At 37.3% G+C, this 16,570-nt stretch overlaps 1 protein-coding gene across 1 annotated transcript in view; it reads right to left on the bottom strand.

The window, feature by feature from the left end:
* The window catches only part of RAB5A (RAB5A, member RAS oncogene family), a 13,613-nt gene extending 3,292 nt beyond the window's left edge, over nucleotides 1-10,321 (bottom strand). The window contains exons 1-5 of the mRNA XM_019535887.1: nucleotides 10,057-10,321; nucleotides 8,983-9,243; nucleotides 4,949-5,100; nucleotides 4,164-4,286; nucleotides 3,260-3,353 (exon numbers count right to left, since the gene is read on the bottom strand). Coding sequence (XP_019391432.1) covers nucleotides 3,260-3,353; nucleotides 4,164-4,286; nucleotides 4,949-5,100; nucleotides 8,983-9,145 — 532 coding nt within the window. The 5' untranslated portion in view covers nucleotides 9,146-9,243; nucleotides 10,057-10,321. The remainder of the gene's footprint in view (nucleotides 1-3,259; nucleotides 3,354-4,163; nucleotides 4,287-4,948; nucleotides 5,101-8,982; nucleotides 9,244-10,056) is intronic.
* Between the last annotated feature and the right edge of the window lie 6,249 nt (nucleotides 10,322-16,570).

Genomic DNA, 16,570 nt, shown 5'->3' with positions numbered 1-16,570 from the left:
GAGAGGTGGTGGAATCTCCATCCTTGGAGGTTTTCAAGACCTGACTAGACAAAGCTTTGGCTGGGATGATCTAGCTGAGCCTGCCTGGTCTGATTTGAGCAGGGGGTTGGACTAGATAACCTCCTGAGGTCCCTTCCAACCTTAATTTTCTATTTTTTCTCTGATGAAACTCTTGCACTAACCCAGGGTCTGATAACTATTTCCAACCCACAGTTTGCTTTGCATGTCTACACATCAGCAAGGTGGCTGGAAAAGCATCATGATTTCTCCCAAAGGAAAAATGAACAAATGCATTAGTAGACAATATTATAAAAATGAGGAAGAAACAGCTATGTACCGGTAAGTAGTTGAACTTAGTAAAGAGAACTCCAGGATTTTGCTGCTCAAGACAGAGCAAGGAGACTTAAAAGCATCTCCCTTCCACCACACTTTGTAACTGCAAGGTCCCCATTACATTTTTTTTTATCTCCCTTTTATATTCTTTAGTGCACCTTTTTGCAGCTAGCTCTTTGTATTAGTCAGAGCCAGGCAGATCTGAAGTGGCCATTTTGCAGCTGACTGTGACTTTTACCACTTTTTTTTTTTATTTAATCCAAAAAGGTTTCTTAACCTCTTTGTTATTCTGAGGAATAAGGGAAATTGAAAAACTAAAACACGCTCATGCAGTTCTCAAAAGGGTTCAATTCAATGAGTACAGGAGGCCAACTCATTACTTATTTTTGTATGTTTTAGCTATATACTGGCCTATTTCAGGAATACTGAATGACTGAATTTTGACAAGTGAATGCATATATGAGAAAGTCTGGATGAACAAGAACACCAAGATACTATGTGCAGGTATTACAGTAATGGGTGCTAAAGAAAATAGTAAATTATTTTGCTACATTTACATTAAATACAGGGAGAGCCTGTATTTAAGAGCAGGTCATTAAAATTTATTTTAAAAAATTCACTATGGCTACTATTTGTCATTTCTGCAACAAATATAGGGTTGTTTCAAATATGTATCATGAAGCTGTAGATTATATTTTCACCTCATAGATTTGTTAGACCTTTATCATTTAAGGTGCATTATTTCAGAATACTTAAACCATCTGTAAATATAAGCCCTGGCAAATTTTTATACATTATTTGCTATACCCGAGTATGTTCTAAATCACCTGTGCACCTGTTTCCATTAAACAGAAAGGAGACAATAGCACAAAATTAAGAACATTTGACTTTGATATACAAAAAACAGCTATGTCGCTATTTATGAAAACCATGATGTTTAAAACTATACATTGAGTGCATCCACAGGAGATGCTACTGCGCAGTAGTTTATACAAGTACTAAATAAATGTGCAGTAACAAATACAAAATATTGTACAATAACCAGAGTCACTGCATAGTACCCTGGCGAACATCTTTGCGACGCTACTGCACAGCAGCCTAATACTACCGTGCAGTCAGCATCTCGTGTAGACACGCCCCATCTGAGCTTATTGTAGTAAGAAATGCAGAACTGTCACATCAGTATAGCTACTCAATATTGTTTATTAGTATTTCACAGCAGAACTATTGCTGGGCTTTAAACACAGATTTAGCAAGTTTGAATGTTTCAGTAACCGTGCTTTCTTTTTTTTGCTTTCTGCTTCGCTAACATCAGTCCTTAATGACAGATGTAAATTTCACTGCTGTGAACAGCACGTACATTTTAGAGTTTTCAAGTATTTAAGAGTTTCATGAGATTACTGCATGAAGAATATGATGGAGATATAACACTAATGTGGACCCTTATGTATTTACCTTTGCACAAACAATTAGTCAGACATTCAGTATGGCAGTAGTTTTATATTTTGACTAGTGAACTGCTCACCAAGAATGACTGGGGGAGGGGGGTGGAGCACCACCACCCCACAACGCTGCTTCCTGGGAGGCCGGGGAAGGAGGGGAAAACTTGCACACGGTCGCCACCCCCACCCCGCCGACACTCTGCATGCGGTGCTACCTCCACTCCCCCCGCCTCCCAGGAGCTGGGAGGGACGGTGGAGAGGAAGCTCGCACGTGGCCAGATGTGGAGTGATGGCAGTGGTAGCCACCATGTGCAAGCTTCCCCCCTTCTCCTCCTTTTCTTGGAGGATACAGTGGCATCGGGTGGTGGCACTCCATCCCTGCTGATCATTCTTGACAGGCATTCTTGACACAGCACTGGCTGGAGCTATGCCCCCGCAAGAATGTTACAAGACAGATGGACGCACAGACAGGTGGACTAAGTCCTTTATATATAGATTAAGGTCTGAGGCTACTAAAGCTACACAATCTGAATCAATTCTGTTTGTTTTCCATTTCAATTCTGTAATTATTCCATTATAAAAAAAAAAAATCAGATTAGGTTTATGACTAAAACAACACTTGTGACTTTTACTTTGAGGGCCCCAGAAGTTTTTGGGAGAGTACTAGTATTTTTTGTTTTCAAACAATCTACCTTTAAATCAAACCTGGTCTTTCAGCTTTTTATTCAACATGGATATTGAAACCAGACACCCATTTGTCTCGTCTTTTACAACATTTCCTGGAGCTTTGGTTGCCGCATATAGAATTAACACATCTAGGGCATATTTAGTGAAAATCAGAACATTCCAGACGTTTCAATTCCTTTATCTTCCTTTCAATGGTAAGTCAACATTCCCAGCCTCAATTACTACTACTATTTGCCTCTAGTAAAGCCCAAGATATTTTAATCTCTGTACAAACATCAGAAGGCACGTTTCCAGCCCCATGTGTCTTAATTGTAAAAGGTTTGTCAGTGTTCTTTCAAAAACTCAAGACCTTTTGACTCATTTTTAAAAAAAAAATCCTTGCAAGAAAACTTGCTTTTAGGAAGGAGTAAGTCAAGTATTTTCTACCCATGTGACTATAAGAAACAGCTCTTTCAATATATACTAAATTTTGTATTTTAGCTCATTTTGCTGTAATCTTAAAACAGAACTGAACCAGAATAGTTACACAATAGTAACAAGTTAAGATTGCTATGTACAACTTCTGGGTTCAGAAGTGATACAGGAATTCTTATTCTGAGAGTGGTAATGGGGTAATTTTTGGTGCAAAAGATGAAGCCTGTATATCTGTGCTACCAATAAGTTCATCCAAGTTTAGATTAAAAAAAAAAAAAAAAAGAGAGCTTTAACAAAAGTTCCCAGTGGAGCTGAGAGCCACAGAGGGGAAGAAAATTCAAGTAACAAGAAGAAAAGAGCTGGGTAATAGTCTTATTACTTACCAATTGCCATGAATATTTCATTTACATTCATAGAAGTTTTAGCAGATGTCTCCATGAACAATAAGCTGTTGTCATCTGCATAAACCTGTGCTTCCTGAAAGTTGCATATTAAAACAGGAATAAATGATTTTTTAAATTCTGCAATATAGTTTATGTGCTGGTCTCATCACATCCAAGGTATTTCAGATAGATTTGCAGATAAAAGTATGAAAGGAGGAAAGTTCACTAGCAACACCAAAATTATAAGGTGTGCAAGCAAATAATCAGCAGAGCAGATCATAAGCAAGTCTGAAATAATATTCTGCCACTGGTTTGCTCAGAGGCTTTTTCTTTAAATCCATTAAAAAGCCAACTGACACTAAAGGTCTAGTGTGACCAAAATAATTTGATTCTGATAATCTGAACAAGATAAAAATACTGAGAAGCTTTGCATCATGTCCTATGAAGAACTGACTTTTTTTGGGCAACAGACCTACTCAGAAAATGACCTGCCTTTATAATCATCTTTAACATACCAAAGGTGCTCTTGCTGAAGGGACACATTGAAGAGACCATTTCAAAACATACAAATTCGATTTAATAAAAGACATAAACACACAACACACTATACTATACAGAATCTCTGAAAGAAATTAAACTATTTATTGTGGAATGGTTAACTAGAAGAGCCACTTTTTAGATGATAGCTGTCACTATATAATCACAATTATATAAAAATAAACTTCTTATTGAATTCATTTATAGAATAAATGAAACATGTCATAGTTTGTATTTATTAACAAAACGCTAAAACAAAGGATTAACTTAAGTGATTTAAAGCTAATAGCCTTCTCAGAAGTACTATTAAGCTGTCTAGCAGTGTAACAAAATACTAATTTTGTAAACAAGAACATGTACAACCTACCTGGAAATCCACAGCTCTTTTGTTAGCTAGGTCAGCTTTATTTCCTGCTAAAGCTATTACAATATTAGGACTTGCTTGCCGCTGCAATTCTTTGACCCAATTCTTCGCTCTTGCAAACGACTCCTGTTAATGATTTAAAATAACTTAACTCAGTTTTATTGCCCTTCTGTAGTTATCCGTTATCCCAATATACAATACTTGTTCTTTGGGGAAAAGGCCTATTAATGTTTGCTATATGCACACTGTCCAAAGCCACAAGCTAAATCATGCCCTTTAAACAAAACATTCCTACCTTAATTCCTAAAGGTGCTTAGCTGAAACCATATAACCAAAAAACTAACATAAAAAACTCACAAGTGGGCAGAGTAAGGACAGGGAAAGAACTGAAAGACAATGCTTAACTATCCTCTTCTCTGAGACCACCAAATTTTGAACACATCTTAAAAAATAATTCCTAACCCAGTGCTGGACTAGAAGCTAAATTTTGAAATGCTTACTTGGCTCTGTTTATTAGAAACAGTAATGCTTGGGGAAATTCTTATTGATAACATTGTTTAGTCTGAGTGAAAACCCAAAAGATTTAGCTTAAAATGTTTTGTGCAAATTTTGCACTTCACATCTTTATATACTGTTGTTACACATGGCACCCATTATACTGGAGAAATGACACTGGAGTTTCTAACTACAGCTATAATTGACATCATCCATCTGTCCGCATTCACGTGAGTTAGTGAAACAGGAAGAAAATCCCAGGTCTCTCGATTGACTCTTCAAACTGCACTTACCTCATTTGTAATGTCATATACAACTATTGCTGCTTGTGCTCCTCTGTAGTACATTGGTGCTAAACTGTGATATCGTTCTTGGCCAGCTGTATCCCAAATTTCAAATTTTACTGTTGTGTCATCAAGACATACAGTCTGGGTTAGAAAAGCAGCTACAAGAGATAAAGAAGTTGAAAGCAAAAGTTCAAGCAACTTTGCATTAAACATTAATATTATATGCACACTGTAACAAACATGTTCCCTCAGCACAGCAACTCCTTATCTGATAATAAAAATAACATTTGGAAGAGAATACTTGTTACAGCTATTCACTTCCAACAGGCAGAATGGAACTACTTAGATACTCTGTCTTCTCTCACAGTAACGATTAAGGTTAAGAAAGGAAAGGAAAAAGTGGATAAGGAAGAACCTTTAGTTTTATAATACCGAGGCAAATTTGCCACTAAGCAGCTCTCTACCTTTCATAAGTATTTCATCCACATGGATTAAAAGGCATGAAAGACTAATACTAATGATACCCTATCAGGCCATAAGTTCAGTCCTTTTCAAAATACTGAACAGTTTTGCCATTTCAGTAGAAATAATAGGTATAGCTTCAATTCTGAGAACAGCATGGAGACAATGAGACTTGGTTTTGCACAACAGAGATTTAGAAACAAAAATGTCAGGACTCTTTGTAAGCATTTAACTCATTTCATAATTCATAAAAAATCATTTATACAAGTACAGCCTCTGAACCACCATGGTGTCATCTGCATAGTCTCCAGCATTAAAAGAAGCTATTCAACTATTGTTGAAACTTAAGATACTGGTATACCAAACCTCCCTCCCTCCAGAATTGTTGCCAACCTGGAAGGCTCTATAAAGATGTTACGAATAAAAACTTCCAAAGAATCATATATAGTAAGAAGTTTATTCTTAATCATATCAAGGAGTTAAAATAAGGAATATTTAAGAAAAGGTCAAGAATAATTATGAATTCATATTAACAAGAGGGATTGACTAGAGAATAATTTATAGCCCTACAGGTTTATTAAGTAACCTGTAACAGGAAATTTATTGTACCTTATAGCAGCACCCTAAAGCATGCCACGCCACTCCATGCTGTACTGCTCCTATAACAGAAGCAGTGTAGCCACAACACTACGCAGATGCAGCTGCACTTCTGGTTTCAGAAGCAATCCACGCAGAGCAATAATGCATGCTTGAGGGCACTGGTCCCCTGATACGGCAAGCTTACCACGTAAATGTAATCTTCAAAGCCTCAGGCAAGGACACCTCACACTATCAGATTTAGATTGACATTTACTGTGCATCATTCTTTTAACCTTTTGGTTTGCATTCAGTGTTTAGTTTTTTCTTTGATTTTAAAAGAAAATATCTGTCAGACTGACATAAGACTTGTGTTGATTTTATGTTGTATAAATTAGATTCTAGTCTAAACTAGATTCCAAATTTGCAGATCCCCTGATGATCAGTAGAAAAATGCTGCAGTTTAAATAAACCTATGAGAAAGTGACATAAATACTGTTTTGCATTTTGCAGATGCAGTTTTGCCACTTTGACTGAAAACGGCACTTAGAAAACAGAATGGCTAATCTCTCTAAAATACTTTGCTTAGCAAACTTTTCTGCGTGCTCTTGCTAAAATACAAAGGAGAGTCCAATTGCTGAACAGTACTTGGCCTCACCACTAAACCTCCAAATATTGACACAAAAGACTCATCTTTGTAGTTCTCCACACCCCAACATGTTAACAACCTAGTGTCAGCTTTAGGGCTGTGTGCTCCCTGCCAGGATTCCTGAAAACAAAGCTCTTGCTTTCCTACTCAGTTCAGGGGAAGATGCTATCTGCTTTGCAGGAAGCAAGAAGTAAAATCGGCAGAGTCTGCAGTTATGTTATAGGTATGACTTCTGAAAAAATGTGTTGCTGCCTAACAGTTAATGAACCACAATACCAGCTAACAGTACAAGACCAAGCATTTTTCTTTCTCTTGCCATCTAATGATACTAAAGCACTGTTTTCTACACCAAGGGTCAGCAATCCATAGCCTGTGGAGCCACTAGATCTGGCCCACTGACATAGGGCTTCAGGAGTGGCGAGTTTCAACTTCAGGTGCTGCCATGAGATGAAACACTGGTCGCAGTGCTCAGTCATCTCTGACCCTAGGTGTAGCTGGTAACTGCAACTAGAAAGAGGTAACCTACCATGATTCTACATCATAAAAAATGCTTCCAAGTTTTCATAAGTCTGCCTGGAAGAGATGAGCGTTTTCTTATTTTGACACCAAAATTAATTAAACTATCTTGTTCATTTGTTAATCTCCTGTTAATCTTAACATCTTAATCGTCTGTTAAAACAACCCAAGAGCCTTGCTCCACCAACCGGTAGCACAGAGGTACTGAAGTTCTTTTCAAACCTACATCTCAGATACACAGAAGCACAAAATACCTAAATGCATTTTCTTGAGAAGTCAAATTCACAAGGCTACCCTCTGTTCAAAGGCCATTTTGTATACTCGGAAAGTGAAAACTATTATTTAAATGAATAAAGGCCACACAGTTCCAGATTATTTTCTCCAGTGAAATGTGCTTTTTGAACCTAGACACTGAGTTACTTTGCTGGATAAACTATGCAATATGCATTTTTCCTTCTCTATTTAAACAAGTTAATATCTATACATTTGCATATTGTAAATATATCAGCTGTACTTCTGCAGCTTGCTCGTAATACCAATGAGCATTTTCAAATAGTATCTCACTTTTTTAGATAGGCAAAATTAGAGCCAACCTGGGTAAATGGGAAAAAAAGTAACTACAGAATTAATTTTACAGAGTAATGAACTTGCTGCATCACACAGTACTGTTATGCTTTATTTCTCATTTATGGAAAAGGTGCTAGCAATTTACTTGTATGCAATTGTCTTGGGGACTTTTTGACATGTTATAGAAAACCACAGTTAGTTTTATATACAACTTTTCATGTCAGCAAATATAAAAGGTATCTAACATCAGAAATGCACTGCATTAAAAAGATACAGTACTAGAACAGAACATGATTAACACCCTTCCATCAACAGTCACAGGAGCAAAGTAGCGTTTTATATACCCACAGGATCCATTCCAACTACATACAAAGCAATAACTTGATGTTAAGAGATTTAACTTGGAATTTCCTTATTTTCGTCACCCTTGCCAGTCTTCAACTTCAACCCAAGTTTAAATGAGTATGTGAAACCCATAACTAATTTACATAAATATCACAATGGATATCGGGCTCACTGAAGTAGCAGAGGCAGGGGATACTAAAAAACTACCACTGGTCTCTAGGATCTAAGTGTATAATTTTCGTGAGTCTATTATTCCAATAAATGATTATCCAAAACCACCATCCAAATCTTGTAAATTGGTCAGATTTAGCCAAATAAAGTTAAATGTAGGGAACATAAGCAGCTTCTCTTCACATAGATGGGGTAGGAAACTGTTTAATGGGAATAAATAAAAATTCAATTTTGACAACTAAAGTAGAAGGCAAGGTATAAATTATACACACACCATTTCTTCATCTAGAAACCAATGAGTCTGCTTTGCCTATATCAGGTGAGAGCAGAACCAAATCCTGCAGTTGCTAAGCTACAAAGAAAAGTACAGATACATGGTAAACCTTTCCAACTCACAAATAAGAGTCAGACTGCTTAAAATATTGAAAAAAAAAAATTTACCATTTAAGTTTTGTTCTACTGCAACCAAACTTGTCATGTTCAGCAGCTCAATATTATGCATGAAACCTCTGGAATCACTGAACTAGTTTTATTTTCATTTGGGTTCATAAGTATCTAACAAAAATTCAAGTTTTGATTATTCTGAGTGATTCAAAATATACAGATCAAATTGCTGCCATCTCCTACTGGGTAATGGGTAGAAAACAGAGGTTCCATCAACAACCCAAATTGAGCCATTATATTATACTGGGGACTCACTGGCACAGATAACACAAACTCATTACACAAATGAAAGAGAAACATTATTTCTCACCTCCAATAGTACTCTCTTGAAACTCGTGAAACTGGCCCTTTACAAAACGGAGCACCAAACTTGATTTGCCAACTGCAGACTCTCCCAGTAGTACTAGTTTGAACTGGCATATTTTATTTGCAGCATTTGGCCCATTGGGCCTTGTTGCTCCTCGATTAGCCATGTCCAAATTAGAAAGGAGTCCTTGTTTCAACTTCTTCAAAGGAAAATAGTCCGGGGTGCAAGCCTCAGTGGTCCTTCTGGTTGTAGCAGTAGTGGTTTCTACAGGCAAAAGGCAAGACAAATTGATTACAGACCACACACACAAACCGCAGGTATCAGAACTAAATTTATATAATCAGTAAACGGTCTAAACTTTCCCAGAACAAAGCCATCTTCACTGTATTGAGTGTCAGTCAGCAAGCAAGTTCTACCAACATACATATGGTATTTTTCTGAAGTACTATTTTAAAACCCATAACAATAACCACAAAAACAGACAGTGATTCTGGATGTTAACCTGAGTTACCTTGAAGAGGCGTTATTTTAAGATGATGAGCATTTTCTTTTCTTTTTCTTAAGCCTGGCGACTTCAAACTTGTATGAGTAAAGTACAAGCACTTCTAAACAGCCTGGCTTATTACCCTGCATTTTTGGTGTTCATTATCAGACTTCAGTTCAAGTGACATGCATCATTCTGCTATGAATCAAGGCTAAAATCAAGTGTAGAGGAGCAATGGGTTCAGACCTACATATTTTTTCCTTAACTTCCTCCTGAGCTAAGAATTCTTACTTATAATCCAAGTTCCTTTTTCACTATTTTGCTGATGTAAAGTAATTCTTGACTGCTCAAAAGTCAGCATTAAGTAAGGAGAAAACAAGATGCACAGATTTAGTCAGGATGAAGAACAACCAGAAAGCTCTATTACACTAGCATATCCAATGGGATGAACATGGCATAGCTTCCTCACAATTCACCTCTACAAGTTGAAATATCTTAAAAATGAGACACAAAATAAAACATGCATTTGAAGCTCAATCAGGCTCACCTCATTATAGAAAACAAAGAGCAGAGTTTAATATTAAAATACACACCTCAGAAAGACAAGAGTCCCACTTTTGGGTCAGTAGTTTCCATCCAACCTAGGTCAGAAGGAACCCCAAATTATCATCATCATTTGAGAGCTGTCTGGTAGCTTACATAAGGAACTGGCATCCTAATCTAGGTCCCAACAGACAGGTGTTCAGGTCATTCAAACCAGAACTGGAACCTTTGCTAGTATTATCTGATAGCAGGCCAAAAGCCAAGTAGTGAGAGACTATCTACCTGAAAGTTATCTTTTCTGAAAAGATTCAACATTAGTGCACCAGTGTGGAGAAGTTCGCAGTCTGTGCAAGTGCTTCATTTGATTTCCTGATGAAGAAGCCCTTAAGGCTCCAGAGATTTTGTAAGAACTAGTTTCACTTCCAATTTTTTTTCATGTAGGGGGAGGGAAAGATTTTAAAACAGATTAATTTTCTTCGCTACATGAATGGCTCATGTTAAATAGCCCTCTTCCAGACAGAAGCTGCCATGTGAAAAAATGGGATAACATTAAGTCAAGCTACCTCATTCTTATCCCCCTCTAGAAGGGAATACAAACTACTCATTAGAGACACGCAAATACTGGTCACTCCAGTCTGCCAGAGAAGTATGCTCTTCTTTAGTACTAGCATTTTAAAATCCTAGCACAAAGACAACAGACTGTAGCTTTAATAAGTATTAGCTGCTTCATAAAAGGCATACTCAATGTTTCATACTCACCCTGTGTCCTGGGCTGGATTCAGATTGCAAGACTCCTTCCCAGGCCACATTTGGCCTATGGCACTGATGGGACTGGTGGCCGCAGGACAAATGGGGGTTGTGTCAGCACAGCCCTCACTTGCACTCTTTACCACCACTGGCCACTTCTACCAGGGTCAAGGGGCCCCAGATTCTACAATAGGACACACAGTAACCCCTCCCTCCACTTCAAATAGCCTGCCAAGCTGGATGAAACTGTTCTGGGGGCAGCATCTGGCCCGCAGTCCATGTTTCACAGCCTTGATCTATACCAGCCACATTGTTTATTGTGTTACAGGGCTACTGCAAACAAGACAAGCTGTCAGTGCAGTTTGTAGGTCTAAAACTTCACTTATTCTCTCTGCCTGAGTATATGCATTTAAAAAAAAAAAAAAAAACCATAAAAATGAGCAAACCACAACTGCAAGGCTGCACTTGCCCAAAATATACCAAGTACATTTTTGAGCCTTTGAATCCTTACCAACATGGTCCAAATTCAAGGGAATAATAGATAAAAAGTCATATCTGTAGTTTAAACCTCTCTTACATCTACCTTCCTCCTACAGAAGGAGAGAGCAACTCATGGCAAAACTTACATATTTCTGAACAAGCTAGTCAGCAGACTGCCACCTTGCCCTGCCTTCTGCATAACTCCAGCAGCAACTGACATAACTAGCTATTTCCTTCCTCAATAATCCTAGCCCAGGAAAGGGTAGACTAACTAGAATTTGAATGTGGATCCTTTAAGTGGCAGTACTAAGCAGCACATCTAGATCAAAAACCAGTCTAATCCCTCACACACAAACCTACGCTGTAGTGTCAATCAAGATACAAATTTACCAACACTATGTATGTCTGAATTGTTAGGCCTCTATTACAACAACTGAACAGTAAGTAAGATACTTCTTTTGCGCTGACAAAAATCTCAAAAAGAAAGGAATCCAGATTCTTTTGCTGGAAGAGTAATACAGACTGCAAACATTTCTTTCAAGATAAATGATATCAGTATTTACTATGTATTGCAACATATATTCAGATCAGGAATTTTGTAGTGCATGTTATCAGTATAAAAGGTCCTTGAAGATAAAATGTTTAAATGATACAAAAGTGAACAGTTATTTTAACTCAACTGAAGGATTTTTCCTTAAAGTCATTTGAAAAATTAAATAGTTATGACCCGCATTATCAGAGAGAACATGATTTGTAAACAATATTTCTGGTAAGATTGTGAAGCAATTCATATAACAATGGATGAATATGACAACATATTTAATTTCTCCCTAGTTACATTGCAGAGTGATGCACAGCAGCAAACTATGAAATAAGTGAAGTCACTGGGTACAACTAACAAATGCAATCTCTGGTTCTCTTTCTTAAATTAGAGAGATAAAATGTAAATTATTTTTGCCTGTTTTATGAAAAGCAAAAACAAAAATGAACAAAAAAATAGTCTGCCTTAAGGACTATTTAAATAAACTGCTCTTTCTGTTGTAGTACACTCCAGTTTGTTCAGCCAATTAATCACAAAATACTGCATCACAAACAAGCAGACAAAAATAACCCCCAAAACTCACTCAATCCCCTCTTTGTCAATTTTGTAGCACTAGTGTTGGCTCAAATAAAGGCTAAAATCGGTACCTGAATATAAAAGGCTATTATTTAAGAGCTTTTGGGACTTCTTGTGAGGAAGTCAGCTAACAAAGTGACAATTCCACATCCCTTTATTTCAGCACTAGAGCCTTGCTCACCATCCTCCTTACGCATTTTGAGTCATCCAGAAAGGTGGTGCTCTATAAGCTTACATGCAAAGAAAGATTCAGATATTACTCCATATGCCTTTCAAAACAGAAATTCACAGCCTCTAAGAATCTATGTCACTTCACTTACAATAGTAGTGACTGCCATTTCCAGAGTCCAAGTTTTCCTACTAAAAAACATGAAGATAAAAACTAGATCAGAGTTTGAAGCAGTCGACACCACAAGTAGGCAACTGCCAGTCCTCTAGATCATGGTGTACCCATAAGAGGTCTAGTCAGATTGCTCATGAATTAGTTTGTGGCTGATGAGCCCAATTTGAGAGCAACACAGCTTGTTACAAGTTTCACAGATCTATATGTTGTCTGAGTTGGAGTTCAAATTTACAGCATGCTGCTTTCTTCTTTCCCACTTTGCATCAAAGCTGCTTCAGGTTGAGCTTCACCCAGTGCCAGATGTTCACTCAAGATCAGATGGGATACTGTAGAGTCCTCCCAGCTTTCTACACTAATGCTGAACAACTTAATATAATTTTTGCATGCATCATGGTACAATCATAGAGAGCGACCCTGCTTTCTGGAGCTGTCTCAAATCTCACTATACAAAATATTCTTGGGGATACTGTCTTTTCCCATGCTTCTGACATGGCCAATCCAGTGCAACCTCCTCTTCTTGATAATGGTTTCTAAGTGTGTCAGTCCTGCATGCTCCAATACTGCTGTGTTTAGTATTCATCTTCCCACTTTATTTTCAGGATCTTATACAGACATCTTATGTGGAAATCATTCAGTCTCTTGATATGCCTAGCATATGTAGTCCAAGTTTCTGAACCATAAAGCAGCGATGACACCAGTGATGTCAGGTTTTTTCACACCCAAGCCCCTTGGTACATGATCACAGGAGCTTTGGGATGGCAATTAGTTTCAAGAGGATTGTGATCTGACCAAGAGATCTTGTGAGGAAGATTCACTGTAAGCAACCAAGACCACATCACCCACAAACAGGAAATCTCTCAGAACCTTGGTTTTTGCTCTAGAACTTACTATGTTGAACAAGCCTCCACCTAGTCTGGTTCAAAGATAAATGCCATTATTGCTGTCCTTGAATTCACAAAGCAGCAGGAATTGAAAGAAGATATTAAAAAGCATGGGGCTAACCCATTTCACTTCCATGTTGATGTCAAAGGCATTTGATTCTTTGTTTTCATACACTACAGTTGCCTTCATTCACACCTTGATTTAAGGAGCAAATGATGTTCGACAGTTTGGGGGGACAGCTCTGTTCTGAAGGCCTTCGTGAGATTTATATGAAGGCTAGGTACAATGGTATTTGTTTTTCTTGATACTTCTCCTGCAGTTGCTTGAGTGAAAATATAATTATCAATGGTGGAGAGCAAAAACTAGTGATTTTCAGGATTGATTCTTTTAACCTAGAGATTGCAGCCTAGGGATCATGATTTGAGTGACAATTTTTCTAATGATGTTCAACAAGAAGATATCTCTATAGTTGTCAGTCACTTCTATCCCCTTTGTTATTGTATAAATTGTACAGTTGACACCAATGTATCAAATAATACCATAAATCAGTGTTTTTTCAGACTGGTGTACAGGGTGCTTTGCCCAGGCATATGTGTCTAATTTTAATAATGTTGATGGAGCTGCTGAGTGCTGATTGCCAGTGCATAAGAATGCTGTTACTCACTGCACCTTGACTATTGCTGAACATGCCGAGTTGTTGGGTGTTGGGGATCAAGTAGCACTGTTTTGCAGGTAAAAGGGTGCATGGCTAAAAAGGAAAGCTATTATCATAATATAGAACCCATTACATTCATGCCACCTACTTTTCAATAAAGGGTAGCTTCTCCTAGCAAATCTCCTTTCAGACTGAAAACTCAGATATTCAAATACACGCTTGGCTGTTTTTCATGTGTCAGAAGAAAGTCATTACTCCTATACCTATACAGATAGGGACCCTCATTTTCTGAAGCCACAGGAAGTGCCTTAGACTCTTACACCTCCTTGTTTACCGCTAATGAATGGATCCAATTCTTGGCATTCCTTTTAAAGGACAGTGTTCACACTTGAATATGGACTTTTCCTGTCTGAAAGACAATCATACTGTAATTACTTCAATATGCATCCTGAAAATAGTCTACCAACTTCTTTAAGCACTACATGCCAAAGAAATTCTCTTAAGAGGGATTAACAAGCCTTCACTTCTTATACACTGCAGTCTACCCTGAAACTCAGCCTGCACTTGTTACCACTTCCTTACCACCATCACTACAACAACTAGCCTTGGGAACCAAAGATGACAACAGAGGCAAGAGTACTGGATTAACTGCACCGAATACACAAAATGTAAATTTTCATCGTATTTATAAAAGGCAAGAGTTAGATACTTAAAAACTTGCTTTAACATTACAGTTTTTACTTGAATTTTAGGTCATCTTAAACAGGTTACAAAACTTTGCGTTGTGTTGAAATTCCACAGCTACAGTTTAGATTTCAAGTAAAGCTTTTAAATAGAAATCTTAAAAAGATACTGTATTTTTTATGTATACTTATTATACACAAGACAAAAACTAATTTATACTCTGAAAGTACTCTCTTCTCCTGAGGAATGCATATATACACACATATATGTACATAAGCTGTTCATCTGGGTCACCTGCATCTTGAAGTACTTTCTTATCTTTTTACTCCAAAGAAATAAAAAGGCAGTAGACAATACCGAAAACTCCAACCAGAACTGATGCGCAGAGACCATCATCTTTTGATGCTATACAAGAAGGGTCCTAAACAAAAGGTGGGGTCTTATTCCATGACAAGGCCTCCTAAGCATTGTGGCAACAACATTTTTTGCCAGGATATGCTATGTGATAGCAACTTATATCAGTATGAGGGACAAAGTTCAGGTATCCATTAAGTTAGTATTTCTGTTAATCCCATCAGGTAACTTGCCAGCTTCCGTCTTCCCGCCCCATACACATTCTCCTTTAATACCAGGTTTAACGTATACTGCTTCGTCTTCTAAAACATTGCATTCTGTTCATCCATTACATAAACAAACATGAAAAAACTAGTGTAAAAATAAGCCAAGATATAGCATCAACTACTACAAAAAAAAGTTTCACGGATTGTTCTATAAATGGCCCAAAGCATGCCACATTAAATCTTTTGTAGGCAGAATTTTCTCAAATGCAACCTTAATGCTGCCAAGGCCCAAAGCCATATTTGACTTCCTACCTCTGAGGTTAGTGAAACTCAGTGGACAACTCAGGAGTCTAATTACTCATGTGGAAGCATTGGTAGCTCAATTGCCAAGTAAATTTAAAAATATTTACACATCATGAAGGAGACTCCAGATACACTGGTGAATGAAAAAACAAGATCTCATTTACATGATACAATATTCTAAGTTCACCAAGAATGGTAAATATTTCCCATTATATAGCTAGCTTAATTTAAAAGACATACAGGTCAATTATCCAGATGTCAAAGAGACAGTAAGCTTTAATTAGTCAATAATTTTCATTAAACAAAAACTGACTTCCAAACAAGCTTTATATTTGTGTGACCAAGTCTCATAATAAGAAGTTTGGATATAATTTACCTGTACTAACAAGTCCAAGTCCAGTGGTAACTGATATCTTACAGGTTATTAATTGCGCTTACAACTTAACAAGGAACGCTGTCTATAATATTTACACCATACACAGCTGTTGAAGAACAGTTTTAGGTATATCAACAAAACTATGGCCACACAGTGTGTGTGAGTGTTTTACTCATCACTTATAAACTAACCAATATTGCACAGTAAAGTAGTTAGATCAAAATGCCAAACAAGTGATTCAACATGAGACCATGAAGCTTACATTCCTCCAATTAAAGATGATAAACATCTACGTGACCTGCACGAGCATGATGCATATCATTTTACCAATTATTCTGAAACAATTTTCCTGTGTGATAATTAAACAATTTAGAGGCCATGCCAATAGGTGCCACAGCACTTACTCACTTGACCCAA

Source organism: Crocodylus porosus, unplaced genomic scaffold (genome assembly GCF_001723895.1).
Source record: "Crocodylus porosus isolate Cpor-Errol unplaced genomic scaffold, CroPor_comp1, whole genome shotgun sequence".
Lineage (NCBI taxonomy): Eukaryota > Metazoa > Chordata > Crocodylia > Crocodylidae > Crocodylus > Crocodylus porosus.
This window is presented reverse-complemented; position numbering and strand designations above follow the sequence as displayed.